We start from the raw sequence: 16,340 nt of genomic DNA on the forward strand, positions 1-16,340 counted from the left end.
TTTTTAAAATCTGAATTTGATGTGATGGATCTGCACAAAATAGTCTAATTTGGTGAAGTGAAATGAGAAAATATATATAAAAAATAATCTTTATAAATAAAATTCTGAAAATTGGCATGTGCATATGTAATCACCCCTTTTGATATGAAGCCCCTGAAAAGTTCTGGGGCAACCAATTACCTTCAGAAGTCACATAATTAGTGAAATGAAGTCCACCTGTGTGAAATCTAAGTGTCACATGATCTGTCAGTATAAACACACCTTTTCTGAAAGGCCCCAGAGGCTGCAACACCACTAAGCAAGAGGCATCACATCATGAAGACCAAGGAGCTCTCCAAACAAGTCAGGGACAAAGTTGTTGAAAAGTACATTTCTGGGTTGGGTTATAAAAAATTATCCAAATCTTTGATGACCCCCCGGAGCAAAATCAACTCCATCATCATCAAATGGAAAGAACATGGTACGCCCACCAAAACTCACAGACCAGGCAAGGAGGGCATTAATCAGAGAGGCAGCACAGAGACCAAAGGTAACCCTGAAGGAGCTGCAGAGTTCCACAGCAGAGACTGGTGTATCTGTGCATGTGACCAAAATAAGCCGTACACTACATAGAGCTGGGCTTTATGGAAGAGTGGCCAGAAAAAAGCCATTACTTAGTGATAAATATAAGACGACACAATTTGAATTTGTCAAAAGGCATGTGGGCGACTCCCTAAATGTATGGAGGAAGGTGCTCTGGTCAGATGAGACTAAAATTGAACTTTTCGGCCACTAAGGAAAACGCTATGTCTGGTGCAAACCCAACACATCCCATCACCCCAAGAACACCATCCCCACAGTGAAACATGGTGACGGCAGCATCATGCTGTGGGGATGTTTTTCAGCAGCAGGGACTGGGAAACTGATTTGAGTCGAGAGAAAAATGGATGGTGCTAAATACAGGGATATTCTTAAGCAAAACCTGTTTCAGTCTGCCTATGATTTCAGACTGGGACGGAGGTTCACCTTCCAGCAGGACAATGACCCGAAGCATACTGCTAAAGCAACACTTGAGTGGTTTAAGGGGAAACATTTAAATGTGTTGGAATGGCCTAGTCAAAGCCCAGATCTCAATCCAATTGAGAATCTGTGGTCAGACTTGAAGATTGCTGTTCACAAGCGGAAACCATCCAACATGAAGGAGCTGGAGTAGTTTTGTCTTGAGAAATGGCCAAAAATCCCAGAGGCAAGATGTGGCAAGCTCAGAGACTTATCCAAAGCGACTTGCAGCTGTAATTGCCGCAAAAGGTGGCTCGACAAAGTACTGACTTTAGGGGGATGAATAGTTATGCACGCTGAAGTTTTCTGTTATGTTGTCCTAAATGTTGTTTGAATCACAATATAAAAAAAACCCCACAACTTCACAGCTGTAAACATGTTCTGTGAATGAAATGATGCACACCTTTAAACAATCCATTTTAATTCCAGGTTGTGAGGCAACAAAACATGAAAAATACAAATGGGGGGTGAATACTTTTGCAAGGCACTCTATATATGCAAACACTCATTTCAGTAATGTATATAAACTAAATTGGAGTACATGGTCCATGACTGGTGCATTATGGTGTTACCACTTCAGCACATTTACTATAATGGACAATACATCCCTTTACGATAAATAATGCATATTATAAGTCGCCTCAGATTTCGGTGCTCTGTATAAAAGCTCACAGGACTCACCGGCGATTTCCATTACACTATAACTCACAGTAGAAAGTACACTATTGCATATAGTCTGTTTACACGTACATACATGTGTGTTGTCAAGATTCTAAAAATGTGTTTGTGTAAATGTGCCTACTATCAGAGTGAGCATAATCCAAACATAGATCAATGTTATCTCTATACAGACTGAACACACTTAAGGGGTCTTATATCCATCTTCCCTTAACACTCAATTTTCATTTAGCCGTGACATTACCGTACCCAAATGGTGATGACATAGTATAATTTAATGTGAGTAAGATTCATGAAGAAATAAAAAAGCAGTGCAACACATACAGCCTGAGGGCCAATATGGGCACGTCATATCAAGTTTGCTGGCCTACCAGCTCAAACCAATAGAGAAAAAGCTTTGGCCTGCTGCAAGCATCTGTAAACCGCAAAATTTAGGAAGAGAGTAGCTGCTTATCACATGACCACATCTGTTTGCTACTGACCAGCATTCCTTGATTGGCAGCACAATATACGTAGTAAGGAAACCATGCCTACATACGCATTGACTCATGGCCACATTATCCAATTACTGGCTTATAAAGCCACAGTCCCTCCAATCACTGTTCAGAGCACAGAAAATGTTAAATGGTTTTTGTACTGTTCATTTTTATAAGCTGGCCACCAAAGCAGACTGTTTTTTATAATGGTCTAGGGAGGCCTGGCTGCAGTACCGTCATATGGCAGCTGCACAAGGCTTCACCACCTGGATGTATACACACACACTTACATTATTGTTATGTATTGTACAAAAGGAAAATCAAAAACACCTAGCTAAAGGCACATATCCACTACATGAGAACGATGACGACATTATTATCGCTCAATCGTTCATTAATCGTGCAGTGAATATGCCGGCAATGACCAGCGATGCGCACTCCCGCTGGTCATTATTGGCATCGGTCATCGCCTGAACATGCAGGCCAACTTGCCGATATTGACAGCTTGTGCACGTTCTAAGATGAGGGAGGGTGCCTGCACTGAACGACATAGCGTTCACTGTGGGCACATTATCCACTGCACAGGATGATGAACGATTACACTCGTGTAGTGGATATGCGCCTTTACATGCCTATAAATGATAAAGCTGCCGCATTTACTTTTTAATCATCATCACAATACCTTCTAATCCATTTGACAAGGCGGCGTTATCAGGCAGGCTGTTTCTTATAGGTTTAATGGAGGCCTTGCCCTCACCATTTGGAGTCTTGGATAGAACACAAGTCATGTTAGACTGGAGAGTGGACTTTAATGGAGGTCGTCCCCGCTTTGATTTCTGCTTCTCTTCCTCCCGCTTTTCTTCAGTTTCATCTTTATTCTTAAAAAGAAGAGTAGAAGAACTTGCATATCACTATTGTAGGACTGCAACATTAAAGAAATTATATATTATACACACACTAAAAAAAAATATTTTATATGCCCTCATTTTTGCATCATAGAAACATTCAATGTAAATATATGGTTTATAATTACTTTAGATTTTTTCTTTTGTTTTCTTTTTGATCCTCCTTTCTCTGAAGGCCAGATGATTCTGTCTGCTTTTACCCACTCATCATATCTGGAAGAGGGTAAATGGTGCATAAAGTAGAATAGCAGCTCATAGATTAAAAAGCATTTCTGCTATATACAAACATGTAACATGCCAGAGACTGTTTTAACACCTATCTTACAATACAAATTTCCATCTAAAATAAACACATGCTAAATATTAACTGCCAACCCCATTCCCATGTTGGATTATTGCACAGATGGATCAGATCCCCTACAGTGACTGTGATATCTGCAACACTCCTATTGGGCAAGTGATTATTTTTTTTTTTTTTTTTTTTTTTGAGAATGTGCTCTCACCTCTCCCAATCTCCATCTATATAATATAAAATTGGGCACAAATACATTACTAAAGGTATTTGTTTTTTTGCAACAAATAAGATATGTTTGGACCAGAAAAAATCATTTATCACAATATCAGATATACAATATATATTGCAGATTAGGATTACAGTTACTGCTACAGATTCCATCTTTATACTGTGTTCCTGTCTCGGAAACTGTTGGGATTTTTTCTATACTCACCTCACATTCCAGCCATAGTAATGCACCAGGTATAACAGCTCTCCTCCATCTACCTCGGTGCTCTTGATGTTGGCTTCATAGATTTTCTGGGTTTTCCCACGCCCGTATTTAACCTTTACTTTGGTGCCTGCCAGACAATCTCTCTCTTCAGAGTCCTCCTCGCATTCAGTGTCTCCTTTATGTTCCATTTCTTCTCTCCTGCACAGTGCAAGAATACCAGAGTAACTATCAGAAAGAAAAAAACAGTGTGACCAGACTCCCAAACACTGGGTTTAATAATTACACTCTATGATTAGAGAGAAAATATCAGAAGAGATGTTAGGCCTGATTCAGAGATGGACGCAGCAGCACTTTGCCAATGGCTGCAGGAGGCGTCTGTAGGTAAAAGACGCCTTCAGCCGGCATCGCAGATCCAAGTGCTGCATCAGAAGACAAAGCATCGAATGAAGATTGCGATGTTTATAGAATCGACTCAGACTGGATGCCTTCAGCTGCTAACGAGGACAGGAAATCTGCGTCCTCCGACGCATACACTGGCCTCCCCACCTCCAAACATGTCAGTCATGCTGTGGCTTAGGGGCACTGCGTGCTAATACACAGGACTCGTTCTGCATATCCACAGAACAAGTCCTGCGCATGTGCAGACCCACAAAACTGGGAGTTGTACGTAAATCGGGTTTACACACATCTCTGAACCAGGCCCATTACACCAATTTATTACTCAATAATGTCACAGTAAGCAGAGAACTACAAACAAAAAGCACATTTTTGGTTAATTTATTTCCTACAAAGTCCAACTCAAGTTACAAACATAACAAAACAATTGTTTCATATTATATATTATATGTTCATATTACAATTCTACATAAAAGGAACTTTAAATTATTATTGTTTTATTAAATCGGTTTTCCATCACTTTTATTGATCAGAAATATTTGGGCACTACAAACTGAGTAATGTATTTTAATGTGCGGCAAGGTAATCAGCCTTGCTGCCTCACAGTGCTGGGTGCATAGGTTCTATTTGCACCATGGAGCTTGTGTGTGGAGGCTGTATGTTCTACCCATGATCGTGTGGGTTTTCTCCCAGAGTGCATCTTGGCAAAATCATGTTGCACTGCAGGTGGGGCAGATTTAAAATGTGCAATGAGATGTATAATTGGGTCCAAACTCAAATCTAAATTGCAATGTCAATATTTAAATCGGTTTGTGGGCTACAAGCACAAGCAACTAGTATTCACCCTGCATGCAAATAAATATATTTACACCCCTTGGTGTAAAGTAGTAGCTTGGCTTGTCCAGGTGCAGTTGCTTGCTCGTTTTTGCTTTACTCCCACCTCAGGATCACGCCCCATCTCTCAAGCACTGCATAATAAGTTGAAGCTGTACAAAGTTTAGTAACATTGACAAAAACTGTTGAGGTCTAGCAAGTTTTGTGCAACTGATGAATTCACCACTAGGTGGCAGTGTTCTATTTCTGCAAAGGACTAAATAATGTTTAGCCTTGGCAAACAAGAACAGTATCTCTTAGACATTGTTAAATGCATATATGTGAAGAAAAAAGCTTCACTAAACAGAGTGAACCTACATGTTTTTCAAGCAACCATTTATGGGGAAAAAGGAGACTTCTGTTGCTTACCTCTTGCTTCAACTCCATAGGGGGAACAGGGATGACACTATGGCAGTGGTGGCGAACCCTGGCACTCCAGCTGCTGTGAGACTACATATCCCAGCATGCCCTGCCACAGTTTTAGCATTACCTAATAGCAAACTCTGGCAGCGCATGCTGGGATATGTAGTCCCACAGCAACTGGAGTGCCAGGGTTTGCCACCACTGAACTAGGGTATTGCCTGGAGAGGAGAGTCTGGGCACCAAATAGTTCATTAAAATGACCAACAAGCCCAGGCTCCACTCCTCCATATCCCACCCCCAACCACTGGACCTCAGTTTAGTTTGCAAGCCCACGGCAGGAGGAAGGCAGAGGAGTAGAAAGTCCGGCGCACACGCACACAAACCATGGAAAGTACAGCCAGACAGGTCACCAAGGAAACACACCCCGACAGTCAGGTGCGTCAGGGTGGGCGTCCTGTGCCCCCTATGGAGTCGTAGAAAGAGACTTAACAGGTAAGCAACATAAGTCTCCTTTTCTTATTCCTCTACTAGGGGGCACAGATGACACTAGGATGTCCCAAAGCGGTCCCCTATGGGCAGGGAAGCTTCTTAGCTGCAGTGAGCACAGAACGCTGAAGGCAGTGTCCGAGGATGCAAACGTATCAAAAGCGTATAAAAGTATGAGCAGACGACAATATGGCAGCTTTACAGAACTGTTCTGCAGAAGCCCCACAGCGCACTGCCTAAGAGGTCCCCACTGACCGTGCGTAATGGGCCGTCAACACGCCAGGGGTAGGAAGGTTCACTAAGGAGCAAGCCTGGCGAACGGTAAAGCAGAGCCAGCGGGCCAAGGTCTGTTTAGTAGCCGGCCAGCCCCTCAAACCCCATGGAATCCGCAGTCTGGAAAGCAGGTACCGCACTACCCTGATTTATGTGGAAGCGGGATACCACCTTGGGAACTAGCCCAGGCAAGTTCGCAGCACAGCCCTGTCAGAATGGAAAATAAGAAACGGGGAGCGACATGATAGGGCGCTCAAATCAGACGCCCTCAGGGCCAACGCGATGGCTAGAAGAAAAACAATCTTCCAAGTGAGCCAGTATAAATCAACAGCCTGTAACAGCTCAAAGGGAGCAGACTGGAGAGCTCAAAGAACCAGAGACAGGTCCCAGGGAGCCACAGGAGATACGAACGGTGGCTGAACATGGAGAACTCAATGGAAGAATGTTCGCACGTTCGGGAGCAGTTTTATCTGCCTCTGGTAGAGAATGGACAGGGTCGAAACCTGGACCTACAAGGACGAGAGCCGGAGGCCCAAATCCAGACCTGTCTGCAGAAAGGAAATGGGATAGACAGAAATATGGTTAAAACCTCTAGTCGTACACCAAACCCACACGCCGAAGACTTCCTAGACTGCAGAATGGTCCAAATGACCCTTCCTTTCGCTTTTAGGATGGATGACTCAAGAGCCATCACATCAAAGCGAGGTGGGTCAGATCCGGATCGAAACACGGACCTTGAGAAAGAAGATCCAGTCGCAGAGGAAGACGCAGAGGTGCATCTACAGAGAGGCACAACAGATCTGCGTACCACACGTGTCAAGGCCAAACCGGAGCCACCAGGATCAACATGCCGCCCTCCAGCTTGAACTTGCCGAGAAACCGAGGAATCATTGATATCGGAGGGAACATGTAAATCAGAGGGAAATTCCACAGCCAAGGCCTTCTTTGATTCTGTGTCGGCCTTCCAGGTGCGCAACCAGAGTGCTCTTCTGGCTGCTATTGCAGAAGCCGAAACCTTAAAGTCAAAATCCCTGAATCTATGGCTGCTTCAGAGAGAAAAGCTGCCTCTCTAACATGCGCAACCAAGGACACCAAGTCACCTCTGTGCATGCCTGATGCGAGCCCATCCTCCAAAGCGTCTGCCCAGTGGCCGACAGTATTAACCACCCAAGCCGATGCAAGGGTTGGACGAGTCAGAGCACCCACATTACCATAAATGGACTTAAAGATCCTGCAGATTGGAAGCTACAATATGTCTTAAAGAGATGCAGTATTTGGAATAGGACGGACGGATGACCTAATTAGATGAGTAATATGGGTATCCATAGGGCACAGGGGGTAGAGGGTAAAAGGTATCAACATGCTTGGAAACTTGAAAGCATCTACTAGCCGAAACTTGAAAGCATCTACTTCTGTCTTCTAGCCGAATACGTTTCAACGTCAGAAATAACAGAAGCACTGGCCTCACCATCTGATGACATTTCTGAGTCTGAACCTCCCCCAGATAAAGGAGTAGAGCTTTTGCGTGCAGTAGGCCTGTGTCTGGCAGCCCTAGCCTTATCTAGCATCTGCTGAAAGGACGTGGACACTTGAGCTAACCCCTGGAATGACTGTGCAAAAGTCTGCATCCAGGGTGACTCTGCCATGGGAAGCTGCGGCACAACGACAGGGGGCAATGGAGCCGCCATCCTTTCTACAAACTGCAACATTACCTGTATTAACCTGGACGCCCAAGCCGGTTCTGGACTGGATTCAATGGGCAATGTTGCCTGTTGCAGGGCCGCAAAGCAACTAACACAAAGGCCATTGTGCTCCGAGAGTCGCAGAAATCTCCAAACACCAAAAAAAATATCTGAGCATATGTGTTAAGCAAAAATGTTTTGTTTTTTTTAAACAGTGACAGTATATAATAAGTATATAGTGAGTAAATATACTGGGAGTTGTACTCACCCCTGCAACGGATGTTCCCTAGGTGACCAGTAACCACAGCAGGTACAGAGATACAGATAAAAGTACACCTACTTGCATACACACAGACCACTGAATGCAGAATTGATGCTCAAATGCAGGATGCTCAGCCTAAACTAGCAGGAATGTGACTAGCACAGCTGCGGGAGCAGCTTACGACAGGACATCCGGAGCCCAGCTTCTCTCTCCAACGTTGAAACAGGCTATTAGGTAAAATGGGGGCTCAGCGCTCAGGAGGAGAGGGAGGGAGAATCTTGCCTGGGGCTTGATGGACACGGAGGGAGAGCACGCCCAAGGGTTGGGAAAGGGGTTAACAGAGAACACCCACCTCCCCCGTCTGGCTGAACCCCAGGTAACACGGCCACCACTGCTAATAAGCAGCGCTATGCTCCATATCGCATCCCTGGTGGTATAGTGGGAAGCGCAGGAGACCGGGAGCCCCCACTACCAGTACTGCCGGAGGTTTCCTACTACAGCAGTAGAAGCAGTTATTCCCCGCTGAGCGCCAGCTGTGGATGTTCTGGAGTCTGCGGCCGAAGTCACTGACCCAGTCACCAGTACCACAGTCACCTGCCATGGGGCGGCAGTGGGGGCGTCCTATAGGACACCTTACACTGCCAACTCATGGAAACACGAAGTAAAAAAAAAAAAAAAATTATCTGCAGGGGACCACCTAAAGCAGCCCACCTATTAACTTTTGGGTCATATTAATTATCTATTTGGTGCCCAGATTCTCCTCTCCAGCTTATACCCCAGTGTCAACCATGTGCCCCCTAGTGGAGAAAGAAGAAGAAAGAGGTTTTTCCTGCTAATATTAAAAAGATATTAAAAAGTCACCTAGAAAGAAGGAGTGGTGGGTCAGAGGAGAAAAACTGGGAGCAAGGAGGAGACATTATCGAGGATAAATGCTAACTACACAGAGGTGCACAGAATAGAAGCAAGGAAGAGCGTGTTGCAAGGGGGAAGGGAGGCAATAACCTGGAAGCAGCTGCTTGAAGATGGGAGCCTGTCAACTCTGCCACAATGATGGCAGTCAGGTCTTGGGGTGTGGAAGAAGAGGCAGCTGGTGTCAGATGGAGCGATCCAAGTTTTGGTGATAGCAAAGAGGTCAAAGGAATTGGAGATGAAGAGTTAATAGGAGATATGATGCCCTTATCCGTAGGCCTATAGATACAAAGATGTTACATCACCATGGGATTTCGTAAGGAGTCCAGAGATGAAGTGATAAAGTGTCGAATTTGGAGAACGTTTCTCCTCCAATTCCGAAAAGGATTGTGGAGCAAATCCTCCAAGAACATTATGAAAACAGGTGATGCCAGGCACTGACCAAATCGAGACCATTTGAGGTGAATAGCCAGGAGGGATGAAACTACAGAGGCGTTTGAGGTGAAGGATGATTAGATAAGGGGAACGGACAAGGTAAGTGTAAGTATGGGGACCAACAAAACAGGGAGAGGTCTATGATTTCGAAGGAGCCACGAAAGTTCAGAAACAGAGGAGACCTTGCGGAGTGCAGACTCCAGATCAACCCAGTGTTTGGTGCCTTAGTTATTTACTATATATATATATATATATATATATATATATATATATATATATATATATAGCTATGTAAATATATATAAATCTGAATTTAGGTTTCTAAGGTATTTATTTTTTATCTTTCTTATTCAGATTTATATATATTTTTTTCAGTACCAGTTTACTATTGATAACCAATATTCCTTTTGGCTGCTAGGATATCTTTCTTCTACATTTTGGACTGCTAGAAAGAAGAATTTTATCATTTGCACTTATGTTTTTGTTCATTGATGTGATATAGTTATTTATGGTTTATTTCTACCCAAATTAGTATATATTGAGATCCATAATATATTTATATTTTTGCCTTATCTCTGCAATTACTGTAAGATTCGCTTATTCAATGTGTTCACAATTTTGATTTTTTCTTGGTCTTTACTGATTAAATTTTCGTTTTTTTGACCTGACTATTTCAATACGATATATCTTTTCATTAACTACCCCTAGGAGAGAATATATATATTTTTTAGATGCTTTATTAAACGTTAAATTTTAGCTCTATGTAATTTATCATTCTACATTTTCTTCTAAGAGTGCCCCAACCTAGGCATATTTGTCTTTCCTCTATTTTTTGTTCTATACAAAAAATTCTCTTTACTCAACTAACTGGCTCAGTCTGGAGGCTTGATAATATTTAGCCAATGATGGGAGAGAAAGAGATAAAGTAGTTTGGGCAGGACATTTATTTTAATTGGATTAATGCGACTGATCCAAGAGATAAATAAAGTACGCCAACGAGAGATATTGTTCTATAGCCTTAATCAGGGAAGGGTAGTTTGCTTTGTACAAACCCAAGTATTTGATGGAGTTCGTCCGCCAAGTGAAATTAATTCTAAGAAGATCCAGGGGTGGTTTCGGAATATGAAAGGGTAAGGTTTCTGACTTGTCGTGGTTTATCTTATAGCCAGATAGTTGCCCATAAAGAGAGAGTTCTTGAAATAGGCTTGGAAGAAAGATCAGAGCATTGGTGAGGGTAAGGAGGACATCATCGGTGTCACGGTCCGCTGGCCGATCCCTCCAGATATGCCAATCTGAGAATAGTCGCCAGTGACTTTTTCAAGTTATCTCAGCACGTGTGGTTAAATAAACCCGATAGCTGCCACCAGCAAAGGGGAACTTTAGTATTAAATACAGGGTAAGCCTTTGCTCTAACCTGCTACACGATTATGCACACTTAGTAAAAATAGGCAACATGGGCCAAATGAGACCTTGGGTCATAAAAACACAGTTCCAGATCTAAAATTAAATGTTTTCATTTAAGAAAATTTTCAAAGCTTAGTTACAAAAAGTTACAAGGTATAATAATGTTACAATAAAAAAGGTCACACAAATTACTCACAATTTCAGAAATAAATTAAAGGGATTAAACAAACCACGTTGACTGTAAGTGGTGCGAGACGAGGCAGTATCAATGATGAACTCTGGATCACTCTGTACTTCACAATAGCCCCTCAGAAATGAACACTGCACTACAAGTGTATCACAGTTTTATCCTGCTCTCCAGCATTTCCCCCCAAACCCCCTCCCTGGGGTAATTTTAACCCTTGTCAGCTCAGAGTGTAGTGTATTGTCCCTCTAGCTGGACTCCAGGGTCTCTCTGTCATTTGGGCAGGGGTTATTTTATTATACCTTCAGTTTTGTTATAAGTTGAGCTCCAAGACTTATGTCAATAAACATACCCCTGGATTTAGGTAAGGGAATCCACACCTTTTGAACAGTACACAAATCTCTTAATGACTTATTTTAGCAGAGCCTGGACCGATGTCTAGGCATTTCCAGGGACATCTTTCTTCTGTGCCATATACGATTTGGACATTTATGGCTGTGGCAGGAAGACAGGACATCCTACAATCTCTCTCACAACCTTTCAGTCCATCTTCAAAGGTTTGTCATTTCCTATACACAAACAACATTACATATACATTTACAAGGGAAAGTTACGGATTTGCTGACGCAATCATGTGCAGGATGCCAGAGAGATCCGGATTCGCGTGGATCCTGCAGGCCAGGGGTTAAATGATTAGGACAAATATTAGTGGGGAGGACACCCCTGCCAAGTGCCATTGGATATGGGAAAACACTCTGAGAGAAGACCCCCTGCAAGAAATGAGGTAAAGGGGTTATGATATGGGGCCTTAATGACCTGGAGAAATTTACCCCCAAAGCCAAAACTGAGGAGGGTGTTTGTCATAAAGGGCCATGACCCTATCGAAGGCCTTCTTGGCATCGAGGGCAAGGAGAAGGGAGGGGAGCCTGATAGATTTAACATGGTGAATAAGGTCTACTGTACGTCTATTATTATCGAGGTCTTGATATGAAGGGGCGAAGCCTACCTAGTCCGGATGGATAAGAGGGGAGATGGGGTTTAATCTGTTTGCTATAATATTGGCAAAGAGTTTGAGGTCTGTGTTTAAGAGGGAGATCGTCGGTAATTAGTGACCAATTGGGGGTCTCTACCTGGTTTCGAGATGACCATTATTTTAACTCTGGTAGTGCCATGGCTCCCATTTGTTTTAAGGTCATCAACTTCTCTTTTATAGCCAGGGTGGGAGCATAAATATTTTTTTATAACACTTATTTTACCATCTGTTATGCTCAATGTAGTAATCATCTCGTTCAACACCACTATACCCCCCTCCTTTTCTCAATCAAGTCAAGTTTTTTTTCTCTCAAGTTTAAAAAAAAAAAGGGAATAATTTGCAAATACACCCCTTAATCCCCCCCCCCTCCCTGTACAGAGTTGCCAGTTATCATTGTAGCAATTTGCTAATCTCGAACAGCAAGGAGAGCATTGTCAGGATGTGAATATTGCTTGAAGACTATTGCTGGTGCCTCAAGAAAGATGTTCCAGATGCAAAACACACATCAAAGTCTTTTAAAAGGTTCTTTCTTTCAGAATAACTGTATATGTGTACCATTTCATATATTTACTGTACATTTTATGCGAAAGTAAGTCTGCTCTGAAACAAACATTAATTTCCAAACTATATAATTTATGAAAGAACTTTTTTAAACTTGAAAGAGCACAAAATCCTGGCATGATGATTTATGTTTTTGAATTCAACATCCACTAAATATAAAAGATCACCTATGAAAAACTTGACCTAAAAAAAAAGAAAGAAGTAAAATGCAGACCGGTGTAACCCCTCGAAAAAGTACTGATTTTTTAACATCTGATCAACAACAATTTGTAAGATTAAAATACAGTTGTTTCTTTCTGCCCCTTTTGTGTTTGTTATGTTTGATCGCTCCCCTTCTGCAGGGTCATCATATAAGCCTTTGTTTCGGCTTTGTGACGTAATGTCCCCCTTTAAAAAAAATATTTTTGACAAGAATTAGAATTATTGGAATCACTTTGGGTATTTGCAGAATCAATATCTGTAAAGGTTTAATCAAAACCTGATAGTCTACCCCAGAGGTTCCCAAACAGGGCCCTTAAGGCTCCCCAACAGTTCAGGTTTTACCGGTAGAAATATCCATGGTTGAACACAGGTGGTTAAATTAAATTGACTGAGCTACTAATTAAGTCACCTGTTCCCAGCCATGGATATCTCTAAAACCTGAACTGTTGGGAAACCTTGAGGACTGCATTTGGGAACTTCTGGTCTACCCCCTTATATAGAAACTCCATGGGCGTCTAGATTCTGGATTAAAGAGTCATGGACATACTCAAGCTTTTATAGTCATCCTTCACTTTTTATATTTGTTTTTCTTGAAAGCCATCAAATTTACCCTAAAAGAAGCCAGAGTACTAGAATTTCAGTGTTTTCAGTCCAATGGATTCATAAAGTTCTACCACTCTCTGCATTAACTCAATTTCAGTAATAACCTGTTCTATCACCAGAATAATTAAATAAAAGGAGCTTTGCTTCAAGATCATACACCATTTATGCAGAATTCCTTATTATTTGTGCCCATAGGATAATATGATAAAGTTACCCATGTAGATTTAACGCAACACTCCTTTTCTTCAATTGTAACAAATCAGTAAATACCTCTTGTGGGCTATCCACATCTAATGCCAGGGATTCAGTATTGGTGAATAAAATCTTAGCGATACGGTATCCAAAATCTTTCGGGACGTTACAGGTCATCTGAATCTGGTACCTGTGTCTACATAATTGTTTTTAAAGTGTTTGTATTGTTAAGTGAATTTGTCCTTGACAAACACATAATAACCTGTACAAATTGGTGCAGACACCATCAAAAAGTAAAAAAAAAAAAAAAGTGCCACACACAAAAAGGATTCTCAGTAATCCAGCAAGGTCAGATAGTATTTGCAGTCCAATTTGTATTTGCAGTCCAATTTCCTCTGGATCCCGTACACATAAGCTAAAATGAATCCCAATTTGTGCGTTTCAACTTGCCGGTGAGCATTGCACACCCTATGTACGCAACTAAACTATACAGGAGATTGTGACTAATTGCATTTCATTAATGAAGACTTGTACTCAAGTTACCTGGTTTCATATTTTACATAGTTTTATACAAGGACCGATTTAAGTCCAAGGGACACTATTTTATACAAGTATGTTTTAGTATGAGGTAGATTTGTTATATCTCATATGTGTCAAAATTGCTAATTCTGATTATGTATATTAAATTTGTTATATTTTACTAAGAGAAGCCTTGTCTAAATATTTTGTTTCAACGTCAAGTGGTTATTACATTGTAGTAAATTTTATTAAGCTTCACTCTGAAGCGCAATCCAACAATCTTTTGGGTCTATTCAGTCCAATTTGTAATCCATACTTCAGCAAGGAGGCGTAAAAGAAACCAGGACACCAAACTTTTTGTTTAAATTAAAAAAGAAAAGAAAAAAGAAGTGTATATTGTAAACCAAGTAACATCCCCGCAGGGTTGTGAAAAAGGAGCTTTGGTAAAACTTACCTTTGTTAACTCGCTTTCTTCAAAGTCCATAGGGTCCACAGGGAGACATTGGGGTGTAGGTGGGATCTGGAGGACAGGACACCAACAGCAAAGCTTTTCAAATTTCAGGATGCTCCAGTCCTTTCCCCTATACCCCGCCCACAGCCTGAGGGCACCTCAGTTTTGTTAACAAGCCCAAGGCAGGAGCAGGATAGGAGAGAAGGAAGACTGGTACACTGGGGAATCACGCTCTCACACATAGAAGAAAACAAGTGACCAGGAGAAGAAACCCATAGAAGATAGGGGAGTCAGGACGGGTGCCCTGTGGACCCTATGGACTTCAAAGAAAGAGTGAACCAAGGTAAGTTTTACCATAACTCTCCTTTTCTTCTTCAAGGGTCAATAGGGCTCCAGAGGGAGACATTGGGGATGTCCCAAAGCAGTTGTTCAAGGACGGGAGCACTCCTGAGCTCATAGGAGAACCCTACGCCCAAAGGAAGCATCCAGAAAGGCAAATGTATCAAAGACATAAAACCTAAGAAAGGTGTGGACAGAAGATAGCTGCTCAGCTGAGGTTGTGCTGCCCATGAGGGACCCACAGAGCGAGTAGAATGAGCAGATACTGAAGCAAGCACAAGAAGGTCAGTCTGCGTTTAAGCCTGTGAGATAGTCATGCGAATCCATCTGGCTAGAGTCCATTTGTTAGCTGGCCATCCCTTCTTGTCGAAGCCATATAGGATAAAGAGGAAGTCAGATTTCCTGATGGAAGCAATGCGGTTCACATAGATCTTCAGAGCACAGACCACATCCAACGAGGCCTCACCTGCCAAGATGTCTGGTGAATTAAATACCGGAACCACAATTTCCTCTCATTCAGGTGACATCCACTGATTCCAGGGATTCGAAAGAAGGTTCCTGAAGTGCTTGGAGCACCACTGACAAATCCCATGGAACCACAAGAGGGACAAAGGGAGGTTGTATACGTAGAACAACTTGCATGAAGGTGTGAACATCCAGTATAGTAGCAATTATGCGCTGAAACCAGATAGACAAAGCAGAGACCTACACTTTCAGAGATGCTAGGCGGAGGCCTAAATCCAGTCCAGCCTGAAGAAAGGCAGGAATTAGAGAAACTTTGAAGACTTGCAGGTCATAGTTTCTTGGAGCACACCATTGGAAATATGTATGCCATATTCTGTGGTAAAAGCCTGGCTGTGGCCGGTTTACATGCTCTGAGCATGGTCTGGACCACAGAGCTAGAGAAACCCTTAGCTGTTAGGAGGGATGTCTCAACAGCCAAGTCGTTAAAGACAGACGGGCTAGGTCCAGATGTAGACATGAACCCTGAGACAACAGGTCTACTCGTAGAGGTAGTTGAAGAGGAACGTCTATGGGGAGCCTTTGAAGATAGGAGTACCAATAACGTCTGGGCCAAGCCGGAGCTATGGACTGTGCCCCCCTCCTGTCTGAACTTTCAAAGCACTCGAGGAAGTAGGGATATTGGAGGGAAGAGATATGCCAAATGGAAGTTTCATTTCACCGACAATGCATCTATGAAGGCCGCGTCGGGGTCCTGTGTTCTGGCTCCATAAAATGGAAGTTTGTGGTTGTGTCTGAAGGCCATGAGATCCGTTTCCAGAAGACTCCATTTGTCCACTAGAAGCTGAAAGACTTCTGGATGTAGAGCCCATTGTCCTGCATGCACG

The 16,340-nt window shown here is 42.5% G+C and overlaps 1 protein-coding gene across 3 annotated transcripts in view; it reads right to left on the minus strand.

The window, feature by feature from the left end:
• ARID4A (AT-rich interaction domain 4A) overlaps positions 1–16,340 on the minus strand; it is a 112,353-nt gene that overhangs the window by 20,682 nt on the left and 75,331 nt on the right. For 2 of the 3 annotated variants that reach the window (XM_088456592.1, XM_088456591.1), the window contains exons 17-19: positions 3,826–4,050; positions 3,226–3,310; positions 2,875–3,070 (exon numbers count right to left, since the gene is read on the minus strand). In XM_088456592.1, coding sequence (XP_088312718.1) covers positions 2,875–3,070; positions 3,226–3,310; positions 3,826–4,050 — 506 coding nt within the window. The remainder of the gene's footprint in view (positions 1–2,874; positions 3,071–3,225; positions 3,311–3,825; positions 4,051–16,340) is intronic. The other variant, XM_088456593.1, reaches the window with a different exon arrangement.

Source organism: Taudactylus pleione, unplaced genomic scaffold (genome assembly GCF_031769625.1).
Source record: "Taudactylus pleione unplaced genomic scaffold, aTauple2 ptg000707l, whole genome shotgun sequence".
In the NCBI taxonomy this organism is placed as follows: Eukaryota; Metazoa; Chordata; class Amphibia; order Anura; family Myobatrachidae; genus Taudactylus; species Taudactylus pleione.